Source organism: Oncorhynchus mykiss, chromosome 2 (assembly GCF_057628025.1).
Source record: "Oncorhynchus mykiss isolate SJ-2025 chromosome 2, ASM5762802v1, whole genome shotgun sequence".
NCBI classification, from domain to species: domain Eukaryota; kingdom Metazoa; phylum Chordata; class Actinopteri; order Salmoniformes; family Salmonidae; genus Oncorhynchus; species Oncorhynchus mykiss.
In genome coordinates this window covers 45,193,112-45,210,582 of record NC_143023.1, presented here as the reverse complement: position 1 = coordinate 45,210,582, position 17,471 = coordinate 45,193,112, and the positions used below count along the sequence as shown (strand labels likewise).

Below are 17,471 nucleotides of genomic sequence, written 5' to 3'. Positions count from 1 at the left end.
AAACCTTTGCAAGTGGCTTGTAATCTACACACAGCATGGTCAACGGCCGCCAGTTGCCAAGGTCTGTTACTTCCCCCTTCTTATATAAAAGTGACAGCACACCAACAGCCATTGATCCCCCCGGGACCCCCGTCTCAAGGATGGCCTTCAAGACTTCGAGGACCACTGGTCCAAGTATACCCCAAAACTTGAGATAAAACTCAGCCGGCAGCCCATCCATCCCAGGCACCTTCCCTTTTCCCATCCTCCTAAGAGCGCTCTCAACCTCTTCTAGTGAGATCTGGGCCATCACTTCTCTAATGTCCTCCGGCAACCGCCTGGACAAGTGTTCTAAAAACACATTTCCCTGCTCTACATATATTTCCCTTTCCTTAAATAAACCTTGGAAATGATCAGTTGTCACCCTGACCATTTCCTCTGGTTTTCTAACTATACTACCATTTTCTTCCCTAACGCCATGCATTACCTTCCTACTCTGTCTGGCCCTAACCAACTTAAAGAACATAGCAGAACAAGTCTCATTGTGTTCTAGAAAGCCACTATGCGCACGCTCCAGGAAAGCTCGAGCCTTTCGCTCCTCCAACTCCCTGAGATGCGCCTTTAGGGTTGCGGATCTCTCCCAGTCAAACGACCCACCGAGGTTGCCTGCCTCGGACTCGAGTTCAATTAACCTTTGGATACGATCCACCTCCCTCCTCTCCTCCCTTTTTTTCCTCTTGCAATACCCTATTATAAAAGCCCTAATCCTCACCTTAACTAATTCCCACCACTCTAACACCCCCTCGCACATGGACCTGAGCTCTTCAAGCCTCCAAAAGAAACCAAAAAAAACGTCAACAAAAGCCTGCTCCTCCAGCACATCCCGATCTAACTTCCAGTACCCCCTACCAAAGAGGCAGACTGGCGACCCCACCTGCAGGAGCACCCCGTCGTGATCCGAAAATAAAACAGGCAACAGTCGCCCAGACAACTTACCCAAAGACCTGGGTTCAAAAATATAGTCGAGCCTCCGCGCAACCCCCCTGGAGTTGCGCCATGTAGGACCGGCCATTTTCGGAGTAGTGTGCAGGCCACCATCAACCAGATCATGGCAAGCCATTAACCCAGTGATGGCGCCTGCACTGCTATCCCCCCCCCTATTCCTAAATCTGTATTAAAATCTCCCCCTATCACTAATTTCCTATTTGTGACACACAGGGGTGCCAGACAGTCCACCATCTCCCTCCTGTCTGTCACCACCTGTGGCCCATACACCACCACTAATCTAAATTTACAATCCCTTATCGTGACATCCACCCCCATAACCCTCCCCTGCATCACCACAAAAGAACACTCCACTTTTACCTCCCTATGCCCACACAAAATCCCTACCCCCGATGAGTGCACCCCCCCAATACCCCAAACCGACTCCCCCTTGTCCCACTCCTTCTTAAACCTACTAACATCCCCTCCATCCCTCAGGTGAACCTCCTGTAAAAAACAAAAATCAAACCCCACACCCTCCAAATAACTAAATTACCGCCCTCCTCTTTAACAAAATCCCTTAAACCCCTTACATTTAAACTAACAAAAGTAAAATTAGACCCCATGAAAGAATAAAATAAAAACATGTAATACACTCAAATACTAAACCAGACAGAAAAAAAAAAACAGGAGACTCACCCGATGCTCCCCTGCTCCATATCTACCGGTGATAACACCATCCGTACTCCCGACGTCCCCCCCTCTTCCTCCATCTCACCAACCCAGGATGCAGGAATAGTGTAGGCTCTGGTGTGCCCTGCACCCTGGGTCTACCCCCACACTCCTCCCCCTCCCCAGCGCTGCAGCTGGTTTGGAAAAAAATAGGGGAGGCTGAGTCCCCAAACAAAAAACTCCCCACCTCCTCCTGCACCCAGTCCTGAGTCTTGTTAGGTGTGTCCCCACCCAACAGAAGTTGAGGGCCTGGGGAAACCAGCAGCAACCCAGAGGTTTCTCCCACCCCCATCACCCTCTTGGCCATCCCTCCCTCTCACTGTCGGCCAATCGCACCCTCCTCTTCATTCTCTTCTTTGGTGATGGCGGCAGTGGAGAGATACCACCCTCCCCCCCGCCAGCTCCTCCACCATACCCCTCATCTCTTCCACCAGGGCACTTTCCCCCCACTCCACTTGCTCTTCCACCGTCTCCTTCTCCACCACCCCTCCCTCGCTTTCTTCTCTCTCATGCTCCTCCACTCACTTGCCTTCTTCCGCCGCTTTTCCTTGTTCTCCTACTCCCGTGCCTTCCGTTTCCTTCTCTCTTCCATCCGCCGCTTCTTGCTCCTCCTCCTTCCTTGCGACCTTCCCCTCTGGACCTGTTCTCTGGTCATGAGGCATGCTTCCTTCCCTCCTCTTCTTCCCCCCCCCCCCCCCCCCCCCCCCCCCCCCCCCCCCAGCCACAGACGCGTATAACCTCTGACGAGCCGGGCAACCCCGCCACAGATGTGCTGACGAGCCACACCCGTGGCACGCCTTAGGCTCGTCACAATCCTTCGCCTCGTGCTCCCCAGATCCACAAAATCTGCACTTTCTTGCACTGCACGAGGCGAAGATGTGGCCATAGGCCATACAGCGCCTGCAAAATGGAGGCTGACGTGCATAAAACAACGTTCCCCTGTCAGCCCCCAGGGAGAACATAGCAGGAGGATGGAGGTAGCCACCATGTCCCTTTGGGTCCTCCTCTTCGTCCTTAATGTATGGGTTGTAAATGTTGACAGTTACAACCCTAAAGTTGTTCCTCGCCAGGCTTGTTATTTCATAGTGGCACATCGGCCTCTCACCTCCCACTGCTCTTGCCCTTCTCAGGATATCATCGTGTTTCTCCTCTGTATGTAGTGCCACGTCGTATGCTCCCTCCAACGAGTTGCCTTGGAAGCAAAAACACGTCCTTCTCCGTCAACTTTAGAATCCCCATCAATATTGTCCTTCCAAAAGTTTCCCGTCCTAAAGGCTCCAACTCCTTTTCCTTCCAAGCAAACCGAATCGTGTTGGCCAGCCCAATCCCAGGGACCGACCGTGTTGATGGATTTTGCACCATCTCCGCAAGGAGAATGGCGCACCCGGCTCACGTTCTCTTCCAAAACAAGGAAAAAAAGAAATCCAAAGTGACTGAGCCTATACTGGTGCAAACTAACACAGAGACAGGAACAATCACCCACGAAACACTCAAATAATATGGCTGCCTAAATATGGTTCCCAATCAGAGACAACGATAAACACCTGCCTCTGATTGAGAACCACTCCAGACAGCCATAGACTATGCTAGAAAACCCCACTAAGCCACAATCCCAATACCTACGAAAAACCCCAAGACAAAACACACCACATAAAAAACCCATGTCACACCCTGGCCTGACCAAATGAATAAAGAAAACACAAAATACTAAGACCAGGGCGTGACAATTGTATTTACTTCGCCACCATGGCCTTTTCTTCCCTTTACCTCCCTTATCTCACCTCACTTGCTCACATTGTATATAGACTTATATAGACCTAATTTGCTCACATTGTACATAGACTTGTTTATACTGTATTATCGACTGTATGTTTGTTTTACTCCATGTGTAACTCTGTGTCGTTGTATGTATCGAACTGCTTTGCTTTATCTTGGCCAGGTCGCAATTGTAAATGAGAACTTGTTCTCAACTTGCCTACCTGGTTAAATAAAGGTTAAATAAAAAAATAAAAAAACAAACAATTATTGACCTAACTTGTTGTTGAAAAAACTTGTGTTATGGCTTTTCAACCTCTGCCATATCGTGGATTCAGAGCTATCTATCTAAAAGAAATCAACATATTTTCTTTAATGGATTCTTCTCTAATGTCAAACATATAAATTGTGGTGTACCGCAGGGCAGCTGTCACGACAACTGCCGAAGTCGGATCCTCTCCTTGTTCGGGTGGCGCTCGGCGTCGCTGGTCTTCCAGCCATCATCGATCCACTTTTCATTTTCCATGTGTTTTGTCTTGTTTTTCCTCACACCTGGTTTCAATGCCCTCAATTAATTGTTGTGTAAACGCAACCCAGCATCTCTCTAGGCCCTACTCTTTTCTATTTGCAGTCTATTTTGGAATGGGTGGCCAGTAATAAACTGGTCCTGAACATCTCTAAAACTAAGAGCATTGTATTTGGTACAAATAATTCCTTAAGTTCTAGACCTCAACTGAATCTGGTAAGGAATGGTGTGGTTGTTGAACAAGTTGAGGAGAATAAATTACTTGGCGTTACCTTAAATTGTAAACATGGTCGATACATATAGATTCAATGGTTGTAAAGATGGGGAGAGGTCTGGCCGTAATAAAGAGATGCTCTGCTTTTTTGACACCACACTCCAAAAAGCAAGGAAAGAGCTAGTTAACCTGTCTACGATACTGGTTCCCAATTGGGAATCAACCCTCCCACGTTCAGCTGAAACGGTGGCGCATGGAACGCAAAAATATTCTTAAAAATATTTAACCTCCACACATTAACAAGTCCAATAGCTCAAATGAAAGATAAACACCTTGTTCATCTAGCCAGCAAGTCAGATTTCTAAAATGTTTTACGGCGAAAACATAGCACATATATATGTAAAACCACCACCAGACACAGCTCATTTCAATAGCCAAAACATGCAATCAACAAACGCAGGATTAAAAAATAAATCGCTCACTAACCTTTTGAAAATCTTCATCAGATGACAGTAATATGACATATTACACAGTACATATTTTTTTTTTTCAATAATATGCCATTTATATCCATAAATGTCCATTTACAGTGAGTTCACCTTCAGAAATTACTCAAAAATACCCGCAGGAAATCTATGTAGCGCGGCAAGATAACGTAAATAGACATCATAAACTTTGACTAAATATACATGTTCTACATATAGTTAGAAAGATACACTGCTTCTTTATGCAACCGCTGTGTTAGATTTATTTTTAACGTTACAGAAATCGCACACTATTCCATATGCTGAGACAGCGCTCAGTTCCAAGCTACATTTCCACGTAATGTTGGAGTCAACAGAAACACAGATTTAAGCATAAATATTCCCTTACCTTCGATGGTCTTCGTTCAGAATGTTCTGGAAGGCTTCATACTTACCCAATACATCGTTTGGTTTCAAGTCTTGCGTCTTTGTATTAGCTACTGCTAATAACATCAGCTGAAATGCACCCAAAACGTCCTCTGGTCCGGAAAAGTTGCGCATCAAAACTTCAAAATTACATATTATATGTCGACTAAACAGGTCAAACTAAGTGCAGAAGCAAGCTTTATGATGTTTTAGACACGCAAAACAAACTTCAATTCAATCGGCCATCGTCTGCTCTTCTCTTGAGTGCTGGAACAAAGGAATGGCTGGGACCAATTCGCGCCCATACGCACAGCCTATTCTCTCGTGGCACGCACTAATTTCACTCCCATAGGGTCAATTCTCGCGGGATTTGAACGATTCAAAGCTCTAATGAAAGAGGACATCTAGCGGAAGAGATAGAAAGTGTCCAGAATCATAACTGGTTGGGAAGGGTGGGGGCCATGACGTCAAAGTTGCTCCAACTTTCATGGCCACAAAAACTAGTTTGGAAGAATGCCTGCCCTGTGAGTTCTGCTATACTTACAGACATAATTCCAACGGTTTTAGAATCTTTAGAGTGTTTTCTATCCAATAATAATTTTTATTTGCATATATTAGCAATTTTTGACATATTTTTTTTCCAGTTTACTAGGGGTACCCAATCTCTCCAAAGGGGGCGTATGTCTGCCATATCCTTAACAGGTTTAAGCTTCAGCTGACCCAGAACAGAGTGGCACCTTCTGCTCTTTATTGTAGCTGATATAAATACTATGCATGCCAGTCTCTCTTGGCTAAGAGTTGAGGAGAGACATACTGCATTACTTCTTTTTATAAGAAACATTGTGTTGGAAATCCGAAATTGTTTGCATAGTCAACTTACACACAGCTCTGACACACACAAGTATCCCACCAGACATGCCACCCAGGGATCTTTTCACAGTCCCGAAATCCAGAACAAATTCAAGAAAGCATACAGTGTTATAAAGAGCCCTTATTGCATGGAACTTCCTTCCATCTCATATTGCTCAAATAAACAGCAAACCTGGTTTAAAAAACTGCTAAAGCAACACCTCATGGCACAACGACTCTCCCCTATTCGACCTAGAAAGTTTGTGTATGCATTGATATGTAGGCTACAACATGTGCCTTTAAAAAATGTATGTAGTTCTGTCCTTGAGCTGTTCTTGTCTATTGATGTTCTGTATTATGTCATTCTGTGTTTTGTTTTGTGTGGACCCCAGAAAGAGTAGCTGCTGCTTTTCCAATAAAATATCTCCTCCCAAAAAAGAAAACAATATTATTGTTGTTATGCAAGTTTTAATGTCTTGTCTAATTTTGTCTGCTTTCCTCCTTTACAGCTTTAATTGTCTGGAGCCTGGTGTTGTTGTGGCCAAGGAGCTTTCACTCAGATGGAACCAGGTTTCCGCTGCTGTGCAATGTTGACGCCCTTCCTCCCAGAGATATGAAGGCATCCCCCGGACTGGACACAACCAGGCAAACATATACGTTTGCAATGAAAGGCCATGGACATTTCTGTCCTGACCTTTGGAGCAGGACATGTAATATGCCCTCAGACTAGATTCCTTTGTCCATAACATAACCTGAACCAAAGTTACTCAAAGGATCTTGTGATATAAGCCTAGGTTTAGATATTGTTTTTACCTAAGCCTTTGTGTGTTTGTGTGTTTTTAAGTTTTTCATAATTGTAGGCTACTACTAATAAATCATTTTATTGTTGAAACTTTTTTTTTTTTTTAAGCACTACCTCACTGCTTTAGCACATGGCCACATTCACAATTGTTCCTATGTGAATTATTTAAGAGATGGTGTGTCTTGGGCTTTAGAGCAGGCCTGGGTAATTATTTTCCATGGAGAGCCACATTAGAATATATTTTTGCCATCGCGGGCCAGAATCATATTACAGGATTATACATCATGTGTATGACTGTGTTGACAGATATCTACTGTAACATGCACAGTAACATGCACAGAAATAAACCACATCCATGTTCTCCTTTTGGTAGGTATTTTCATTATTAAACATGCAGTGAACTACACGGAGGGAAAAGTACACTGTGCATTCAGCACCACGGACAGAACTCTTGTTAACGGGTATGCACAAAAACACGAGAGAGACCTCAACACATTTAAACTACCCAATCAGTGTGAGGAGTGAAGTCTCTGGGCATTGACTAAAGCAGTGAAGTCAAGTATAGTTTCTGACGTCGCTATGCACATGATTGCTGAGAGGTGAGAGATTATCTGTGCCTTGACTTGTTATATTTCATCACTGAAAATGTCTGTTCACATACATAGGTTGACCCAAACAGTACAAACATCTTCTGAGCATGACTCCTAATCTTTGGAAAAAAAATTGTTCATCAAGAGATGCATAGAACCTTGTCAGTGACATTGTTTTGAATAGTTCTCCAATCCCTGCATCAGACTGAAGATCGATAAGAACAAGTTGCAGGTCAGTGGGAGCGTTATCCACATTGAAGGTGAAAGGAGAAGAAACCAACAGCATATCATTTTCCAACACTTTGAAATCCTCAATACAATGAGAAAACTCACTGTTCAAAACACGCAGCAGTGATGTATACTTCTCCCGCTGGTCATCTGATAGGGAACAGACTAGTAGTGTCGGAAGGTGGGTGAGATTTTTGGCTTCTACTTGGCGGGTCAGGAAAAGTAATTTTCCCTTCAAGGCTTTGACAAGGCTGTACATCTGATGTGCAAAAAGGCACTTCCCTTGTAGTTCACTTATGAGGGCCATGATATCCAAGGTGAAGGCAAAATCAGTCAACATTTTTTTTGCAGTTGAGGGAAATCCACATATTTTCCTTTAATTTGCAATAACGCAGCCATCTCTGACTTCAGGTCCCACACCCTTTTAAGCACCTTCCCCAAACTCAGCCATCTCACGTTTGTGTGGTAGGGGAGATCTGCATGGCCCAACTCTTCGAACAGTGAGACAGATTTTGCTCTTATGAAGTTTTTCACTTTAGTGACTGTATCCACAACATGGCTCATTTTCAGAACACATTTACAGAGCAGCTCTTGATGAATAATGCATTGCAGGAAAATAATTTTCTGATCTAGGTTCAGCTCAGCTACTTGATCTTGTATCCCTTTCAAAAGGCCAGTGTTTTTTCCTGTCAATTTTGGGCACCCAACAGTGGCACTGGATAACTTTACAAAGTTTCACACTTATTAACCTCCTACAATACATTTTTCCCTGTGGTTGTGCTCTTCATTGACTGCACCACAATCATCTCTTTTGCCTTGATCACCTCTCGGTTGTTGTTCTTGCACCCCACGGGCAGGTCTCTTACCTCCCTATAGGCTGTCTCATCGTTGTAGGTGATCGGGCCTACCACTATTGTGTCATCAGAAAACTTAATGACGGTGTTGGAGTCGTGCCTGGCCATGAAGTCATGAGTGAACAGGGAGTACAGGAGGGGACTGAGCATGCACCCTTGAGGGGCCCCCGTGTTGAGGAGCAGCATGGCGGATGTGTTGTTACCTACCCTTACCACTTGGGGGAGGCCTGTCTGGAAGTCCAGGATCCAGTTGCAGAGGGAGGTGTTTAGTCCCAGTGTCCTTAGCTTAGTGATGAGCTTTGAGGGCACTATGGTGTTGAACGCTGAGCTGTAGTCAATGAATCACATTCTCACATAGATCTTCCTTTTGTCCAGGTGTGAAAGGGCAGTGTGGAGTGCAATAGAGATTGCATCATCTGTGGATCTGTTGGGGCGGTATGCAAATTGGAGTGGATCTAGGGTTTCTGGGATAATGGTGTTGATGTGAGCCATGACCAGCCTTTCAAAGCATTTCATGGCTGCAGACGTGAGTTCTATGGGTCGGTAGTCATTTAAGCAGGTTACCTTGATGTTCTTGGGCACAGAGGTTGAAAATGTCAGGGAAGACACTTGCCAGTTGGTCCACGCATGCACGGAGTACACATCCTGGTAATCCATCTGGCCCTGTGGCCTTGTGAATGTTGACCTGTTTTAAGGGTCTTACTCACATTGGCTGAGGAGAGTGGGATCACACAGTCATCTGGAACAGCTAATGCTCTCATGCATGTTTCAGTGTTACTTGCCTTGAAGCGAGCATACTTATTTAGCTCGTCTGGTAGGCTTGTGTCACTGGGCAGCTCACAGCTGTGCTTCACTTTGTAATCTGTTATAGTTTGCATGCCCTGCCACATCCGACAAGAGTATTTCAAGACAGCGATGCTCTCTTTGCACACTAAGCACACAGCTTTCCCTGATACCTCAATAAAGACATTTTTCGATGTCCACTCTTGCTGGAACACCATACATTCATTGTCTACTTTCCTGTTATTTGAAATCTTTAAAAAACACATGTTTCGCTCAATTTCTAGCCAGCTACTATTTGTAACTGTAAAGTTTGTGTCAGCTGTCTGTCCTCGTGCAGTTGCTATTTATACTTGCCTTCAAAATAAATGTCCCACAAGCAGTGGCAGTTAAATCATTACACAAAGGCGGGTATTCATTGGGCTTTTAATTTGAATAACAAATACGTTTTTCAAAACTTTACTATCGCAAATCCTTTATGTGATCTGAGCATGATTACGCAGGCCGTATTGAATCAGGTCGCGGGCCGCATACGGCCCCGGGCCGGCCTTTGGCCAGGCCTGCTTTAGAGGGTGTGAACGATGCTATAAAGGGGTGTAAATAACGAACAACACTGTAGCTGTTCAATGTGAAAGGTTATCTTTATTATATAAAACAGGCAATGTAATAAATCAAATCAAATTTATTTGTCACACATACACATGGTTAGCAGATGTTAATGCGAGTGTAGTGAAATGCTTGTGCTTCTAGTTCTGACAATGCAATAATAACCAACGAGTAATCGAACCTAACAATTCCAAAACTACTACCTTATACGCACAAGTGTAAAGGGATAAAGAATATGTACATAAAGATATATGAATGAGTGATGGTACAGAACGGCATAGGCAAGATGGACTAGATGGTATCGAGTACAGTATATACATATGAGATGTAGGGTATGTAAACAAAGTGATGTAGGGTATGTAAACAAAGTGGCATAGTTTAAAGTGGCTAGTGATACATGTATTACATAAAGATGATATAGAGTACAGTATATACATATACATATGAAATGAGTAATGTAGGGTATGTAAACATTATATTAAGTAGCAATGTTTAAAGTGGCTAGTGATATACTTTACATCAATTTCCATCAATTCCCATTATTAAAGTGGCTGGAGTTGAGTCAGTGTGTTGGCAGCAGCCACTCAATGTTAGTGGAGGCTGTTTAACAGTCTGATGGCCTTGAGATAGAAGCTGTTTTTCAGTCTCTCGGTCCCTGCTTTGATGCACCTGTACTGACCTCGCATTCTGGATGTTAGCGGGGTGAACAGGCAGTGGCTCGGGTGGTTGTTGTCCTTGATGATCTTTATGGCCTTCCTGTGACATCGTGTGGTGTAGGTGTCCTGGAGGGCAGGTAGTTTGCCCCCGGTGATGCGTTGTGCAGACCTCACTACCCTCTGGAGAGCCTGATGGTTGTGGGCGGAGCAGTTGCCTTACCAGGTGGTGATACAGCCCGACAGGATGCTCTTGATTGTGCATCTGTAGAAGTTTGTGAGTGCTTTTGGTGACAAGCCAAATTTCTTCAGCCTCCTGAGGTTGAAGAGGCGCTGCTGCGCCTTCTTCACGATAATGTCTGTGTGGGTGCACCAATTCAGTTTGTCTGTGATGTGTACGCCGAGGAACTTAAAACTTACCCTCTCCACTACTGTCCCATCGATGTGGATAGGGGGGTGCTCCCTCTGCTGTTTCCTGAAGTCCACAATAATCTCCTAAGTTTTGTTGACGTTGAGTGTGAGGTTATTTTCCTGACACCACACGCCGAGGGCTCTCACCTCCTCCCTGTAGGCCGTCTCGTCGTTGTTGGTAATCAAGCCTACCACTGTAGTGTCGTCCGCAAACTTGATGATTGAGTTGGAGGCGTGCATGGCCACGCAGTCGTGGGTGAACAGGGAGTACAGGAGAGGGCTCAGAACGCACCCTTGTGGGGCCCCAGTGTTGAGGATCAGCGGGATGGAGATGTTGTTACCTACCCTCACCACCTGGGAGCGGCCCGTCAGGAAGTCCAGTACCCAGTGCACAGGGCTGGGTTGAGACCCAGGGTCACGAGCTTGATGACGAGTTTGGAGGGTACTATGGTGTTAAATGCTGAGCTGTAGTCGATGAACAGCATTCTCACATAGGTATTCCTCTTGTCCAGATGGGTTAGGGCAGTGTGCAGTGTGGTTGAGATTGCAACGTCTGTGGACCTATTTGGGCGGTAAGCAAATTGGAGTGGGTCTAGGGTGTCAGGTAGGGTGGAGGTGATTGACTAATCTCTCAAAGCACTTCATGATGACGGAAGTGAGTGCTATGGGGAGGTAGTCACTTAGCTCAGTTACCTTAGCTTTCTTGGGAACAGGGACGATGGTGGCCCTCTTGAAGCAGGTGGGAACAGCAGACTGGGATAAGGATTGATTGAATATGTCCGTAAACACACCAGCCAGCTGGTCTGCACATGCTCTGAGGACGCGGCTGGGGATGCCGTCTGTAAATGGTTTGCCTAATGCGGTAACTTGTTGAGAGAAACCAGAATTCATTTTTGAAATTTGGTGAAAGTATTCATTTTCTAAATATATGTTTCCCAAGGATTAATGTAGAATAAATGTGAAAATCAGCATGTGACAAATAAAATATGTGTATGTGACAAATAAAATTTGATTTGATTTGATTTGAATCGTATGGCCTAACGTGGAAACGCAATGCATCAACGCAACGAATGCAACTTAAGGATCCAAAGATACTGCGTGTTTGAACTTCATTAAAGGGACAACTTATAATGGGATGACATGTTTAAAATGCATCTAAAATGCCGAACTTGCACATGTTCAATTCAAAATGGGTCAATATGCTGAAATGGAGGACTGTGTTTTAAAGCATTACAAGTCTAAAGGGGCATTACGTTTAACAATCAAAAACCAACAACTGTGTCATTGTAAATTGAGTGAACTAAAAATGAATGATGGAGGATGAAATCCCAAATAAAGACTCCACTGGAGAGGGCAGAGGAACATCTAAATTCACTCTATGCAGCCCGGAGAGGCAAACTTGGAGTGTGTACACGCAAAATTAATGAAATAAAAGCCCTTCTTGTTGATGGAGGAAACATTGAAACTGTGGATGAGAGTCTTGAAGCATTTCATGCTGTTCTCAATGACTTTAAGAATGCTCATGATTCTGTGCTAGAGCTGGTCACAGAGGAGGCACACGAACAGGAGAGCATGAACTATTATCAACCAAGAATGAGAACTTATGAACATTTCCTGAAAGAGGTCGAAATATGGAAAAAAGCTGAAATCGAGCCACAAACACTCATTGAACCGAACGACAGTATTTCCAATGTGTCAAAAACATAATGTAAAACAAAGTATTCTAAGACAGCTTTTAGGCGTGCAGAGGACACTGTGGAAGCAAAGGCAGAACGAGCAGCTCGCCAAGCATCATTACAGGACAAGCATGCATTGGAACTGGAGAAAGCTCAACTGAATGTTAGGATGGAAAAAATGCCACTGGAAATGGACATAGCAGCATATAATGCCAAACTGAAGGTCCTGGAGAGTGTTGAGTCAACTTCTCAATCCCATGCTGTGGCAGCCTATTTTCTAAGCCAAGAAGATGGAATGAACTCTTATTTTGAGAACCAGGAACCCGAGGTCTATAAGGAACCTGAACCATCACCTGTTGAGTTTGCTGCATTAGGTGCAGTTCCAAAGACCCCACTACAAAGAGTTTTACAACAACCGATCCCAAGCCATCAAAACCTATTCAGAAAACGGTCATAAACCACACACTTCAGCAGCCAACAGCAAGGTCTAGCATTCAACACAGAATCAACACTGCGGGTATTAGCCATAATACCAGCCATGATCCATGATAACCTCTCTACTGTCATGCAAAGGCAGAATGAAATTGCTGACCTCCTTGTACTACAGCATAAACAGGCCACATTCCCTGTTAGGGAGATACCTATGTTTGACGGTGATCCTCTAAACTTTAGGCAATTTATGCGTGCATTTGAGCATGGTATAGAAGATAAGACAAGCAGTCACCAGGATAGGCTCTATTACCTGGAACTGTACACCTCTGGTCAGCCCAAGGATATGGTCCGTAGTTGTCTGCATATGGAAGCCAGAAGAGGCTATGCAGAGGCTAAGCGGTTGCTAAAGGTACACTTTGGCAATGAAATCAAAGTCACCACTGCTTACATGGAAAAAGCTTGGAACTGGATAAACATCAAACCGGATGATGGAAAGGGACTGGGTGGCTATGCACTATCTTAGAGGTTGCTGTAACGCTATGCAAGACCTACAGAACATGAACAAGCTTAATCTTCCCTCCAACATAAAGTTGATCATGTCAAAACTTCCCTACAAACTAAGGGAAAAATGGAGGTCTACGGCATGTGATATTTTAGAGAGAAGCCACCTGAGGGCCCAGTTCAGTGACCTTGTGACGTTCATGGAAAAACAGGCCAAAATACTGCAGGATCCGTTGTACGGAGATATCCAATATCCCCTGACCAACAAAAAGTTTTTTAAAACCAAAACAGAAGCTGACTTTAAAGAGCAGTTCAAATTCAAGATTAGGGGAAGCAGCTGTGCTACTGCAGGAGCTGTAGTGGCAGATTGTGACCCTGAAAAACCTCTAAAAGAACAAACATTCAAAGTCAAGAAACCAGGCACCTACCCTTCTGATGCTCCCAGTATCTCGTGTGTATTTTGCGCTGGTGAGCATTTCTTGGTCGACTGCCAACAGGTGAAGGCACAGCCACACGAAGCCAAGGTTGAGTTTCAGAGATCAAACGGCCTTTGTTTTGGCTGTTTGATGAGAGGACATCAAAGAATGTAAAAGAAGGATGACCTGTCAGAAATGTCAAAGAAAGCACCCCATTATCCTGCACATTGAAGGAAGAGAGAGACTTAGATCTCTGAAGGCAGATACGAGGGGTGTAGCAGTAAAGCGGGAGGAGACTGTCAGCAGTGCTCTTGTTTCACTGGAAGCTGGTGAAGATACCGGGGCCCGTACAGATTGTGCACTTGCGATTGTGCCAGTTCAAGTAAAGATGGCAAATGGAAGCAAGTCTGCTTTGTTTATGCTCTGGTTTAGGATGTATGTGAAATGAATGCCAAGTAAGCACACTTCGTTTCAAGGACAAAGAATTTAGATGTGTATAAGATAATCATCGCATAGATCTAGATTGGTATGCAGTATGCATTTATTTTTAATAATATGCATTTCTCGATTCTGGTAGCTCAGCAACATTTTGTACGGAGAGACTCATGAGGCAGTTGCAAGCTAAAGGCTGTGAGACTGAAATTCTGCTACGCACAATGGGGCAGGAGACTCCTACCAAGAACTTTGAGATATCTGGATTAGAGATTGGCAATGTGGAAGGTGACACATTTCTTGCATTACCAAAGGTCTACACCCAAAATAAGATCCCAGTGACAAGGGAGAATATTCCCACTCAGAAAGATCTCAAAAGTTGGCCATACCTGAAAGAGGTTCAGTTGAAGGAAATTGACGCCGACGTCGAACTCCTGATTGGCGTAAATGCTCCAAAGGCAATGGAACACTGGCAAATCATAAATAGTCAAGGCAACGGATGCAGTGAGAACCCTCTTTGGATGGGTGATGAATGGTCCTCTTAACAATTGTACCATGGCAGAAGAATCTGGGCATCCTACGGTGATGGCCAATCGTATCTCAATGGCCGACCTGGGGGTTCTTCTTGTAAATCAGTACAACCATGACTTCCCTGAGAGAGGGTATGAAGAGAAAAGTGAGATGTCAGCTGAGGATCGGGGGTTTATGGAGATCGTATCAAGCTCCATAACCCTCAAAGACCATCACTACTACCTACCGTTGCCCTTTCGCAAAAAAAATATGTACAGTGCCTTGCGAAAGTATTCGGCCCCCTTGAACTTTGCGACCTTTTGCCACATTTCAGGCTTCAAACATAATGATATACAACTGTATTTTTTGGTGAAGAATCAACAACAAGTGGGACACAATCATGAAGTGGAACAACATTTATTGGATATTTCAAACTTTTTTAACAAATCAAAAACTGAAAAATTGGGCATGCAAAATAATTCAGCCCCTTTACTTCCAGTGCAGCAAACTCTCTCCAGAAGTTCAGTGAGGATCTCTGAATGATCCAATGTTGACCTAAATGACTAATGATGATAAATACAATCCACCTGTGTGTAATCAAGTCTCCGTATAAATACACCTGCACTGTGATAGTCTCAGAGGTCCGTTAAAAGCGCAGAGAGCATCATGAAGAACAAGGAACACACCAGGCAGGTCCGAGATACTGTTGTGTAGAAGTTTAACGCCGGATTTGGATACAAAAAGATTTCCCAAGCTTTAAACATCCCAAGGAGCACTGTGCAAGCGATAATATTGAAATGGAAGGAGTATCAGACCACTGCAATTTTACCAAGACCTGGCCGTCCCTCTAAACTTTCAGCTCATACAAGGAGAAGACTGATCAGAGATGCAGCCAAGAGGCCCATGATCACTCTGGATGAACTGCAGAGATCTACAGCTGAGGTGGGAGACTCTGTCCATAGGACAACAATCAGTCGTAAATTGCACAAATCTGGCCTTTATGGAAGAGTTGCAAGAAGAAAGCCATTTCTTAAAGATATCCATAAAAAGTGTCATTTAAAGTTTGCCACAAGCCACCTGGGAGACACACCAAACATGTGGAAGATGGTGCTCTGGTCAGATGAAACCAAAATTGAACTTTTTGGCAACAATGCAAAACGTTATGTTTGGCGTAAAAGCAACACAGCTCATCACCCTGAACACACCATCCCCACTGTCAAACATGGTGGTGGCAGCATCATGGTTTGGGCCTGCTTTTCTTCAGCAGGGACAGGGAAGATGGTTAAAATTGATGGGAAGATGGATGGAGCCAAATACAGGACCATTCTGGAAGAAAACCTGATGGAGTCTGCAAAAGACCTGAGACAATGATCCAAAACAGAAAGCAAAATCTAAAACAAAGTTCAAAAATAAACATATCCAGGTGTTAGAATGGCCAAGTCAAAGTCCAGACCTGAATCCAATCGAGAATCTGTGGAAAGAACTGAAAACTGCTGTTCACAAATGCTCTCCATCCAACCTCACTGAGCTCGAGCTGTTTTGCAAGGAGGAATGGGAAAAAATTTCAGTCTCTCGATGTGCAAAACTGATAGAGACATACCCCAAGCGACTTACAGCTGTTATCGCAGCAAAAGGTGGCGCTACAAAGTATTAACTTAAGGGGGCTGAATAATTTTGCACGCCCAATTTTTCAGTTTTTGATTTGTTAAAAAAGTTTGAAATATCCAATAAATGTCGTTCCACTTCATGATTGTGTCCCACTTGTTGTTGATTCTTCACAAAAAAATACAGTTTTATATCTTTATGTTTGAAGCCTGAAATGTGGCAAAAGGTCGCAAAGTTCAAGGGGGCCGAATACTTTCGCAAGGCACTGTAGTCCTGACAAACAATCGTGACATGGCAAAGCAGCGGGCTCTAAATATTATCAGGAAGTTCAAGAAGGACAAAGGTTACGCTGCAGAGTACAAAGGCTTCATGGAAGAGATGATAACAAAAGGTTACGCCGAGAAGGTACCACAAGAACAGCTCCTCAGAGAGAAAGGCAAGGTATGGTACATACCACACCATGGCGTTCACCATAAGCGCAACGGAACGATACGAGTGGTGTTTGACTGTTCATCATCCTATAAAGGTACATCTCTTAACAGTGAACTCCTTCAAGGCCCTGACCTGGCAAACACGCTTATAGGAGTCTTGCTAAGATTTCGGCAAGAGCACATTGCCATGATGGCAGACATCAAATGAATGTTCCATCAAGTACGTGTCCATGAAGATTACTTAGACTTCCTGCGATTCCTATGGTGGCCGGACGGTGATACTAACAAAAGATTGGAGGAGTACAGAATGACGGTTCATCTTTTCGGTGCTATATCCTCTCCAAGTTGTGCAAACTTTGCACTGCGAAAGACTGCAGAAGACAACTGTGAGAGGTATGATAAAGAGGTGATTCAAACAGTCAAGTCCAACTTCTATGTTGATGACTGCCTCAAGTCAGTGGCCACAGAAGAACAAGCCATAGCTCTCACAAAAAACCTCAGGGATGTGTGCTCTCAGGGTGGGTTCAAATTGACCAAGTGGATCAGCAACAACCGCACTGTGCTGGTTTCTATCCCTGATGAACACAAAGCCAAGCAGATAAAAGAACTGGACCT

General features: G+C 44.2%; 1 protein-coding gene across 2 annotated transcripts in view; it reads left to right on the top strand.

The window, feature by feature from the left end:
• Nucleotides 1-7,087, top strand: part of LOC110490531 (membrane-associated guanylate kinase, WW and PDZ domain-containing protein 2) — a 39,567-nt gene extending 32,480 nt beyond the window's left edge. For both annotated transcript variants that reach the window (XM_090200783.1, XM_090200781.1), the window contains one exon: nt 6,439-7,087. Coding sequence is in view for 1 of the 2 variants with exons in the window: in XM_090200781.1 (XP_090056907.1) it covers nt 6,439-6,659 (221 nt within the window). In the remaining variant the exon portion in view is untranslated. The remainder of the gene's footprint in view (nt 1-6,438) is intronic.
• The last annotated feature ends 10,384 nt before the right edge of the window (nt 7,088-17,471 follow it).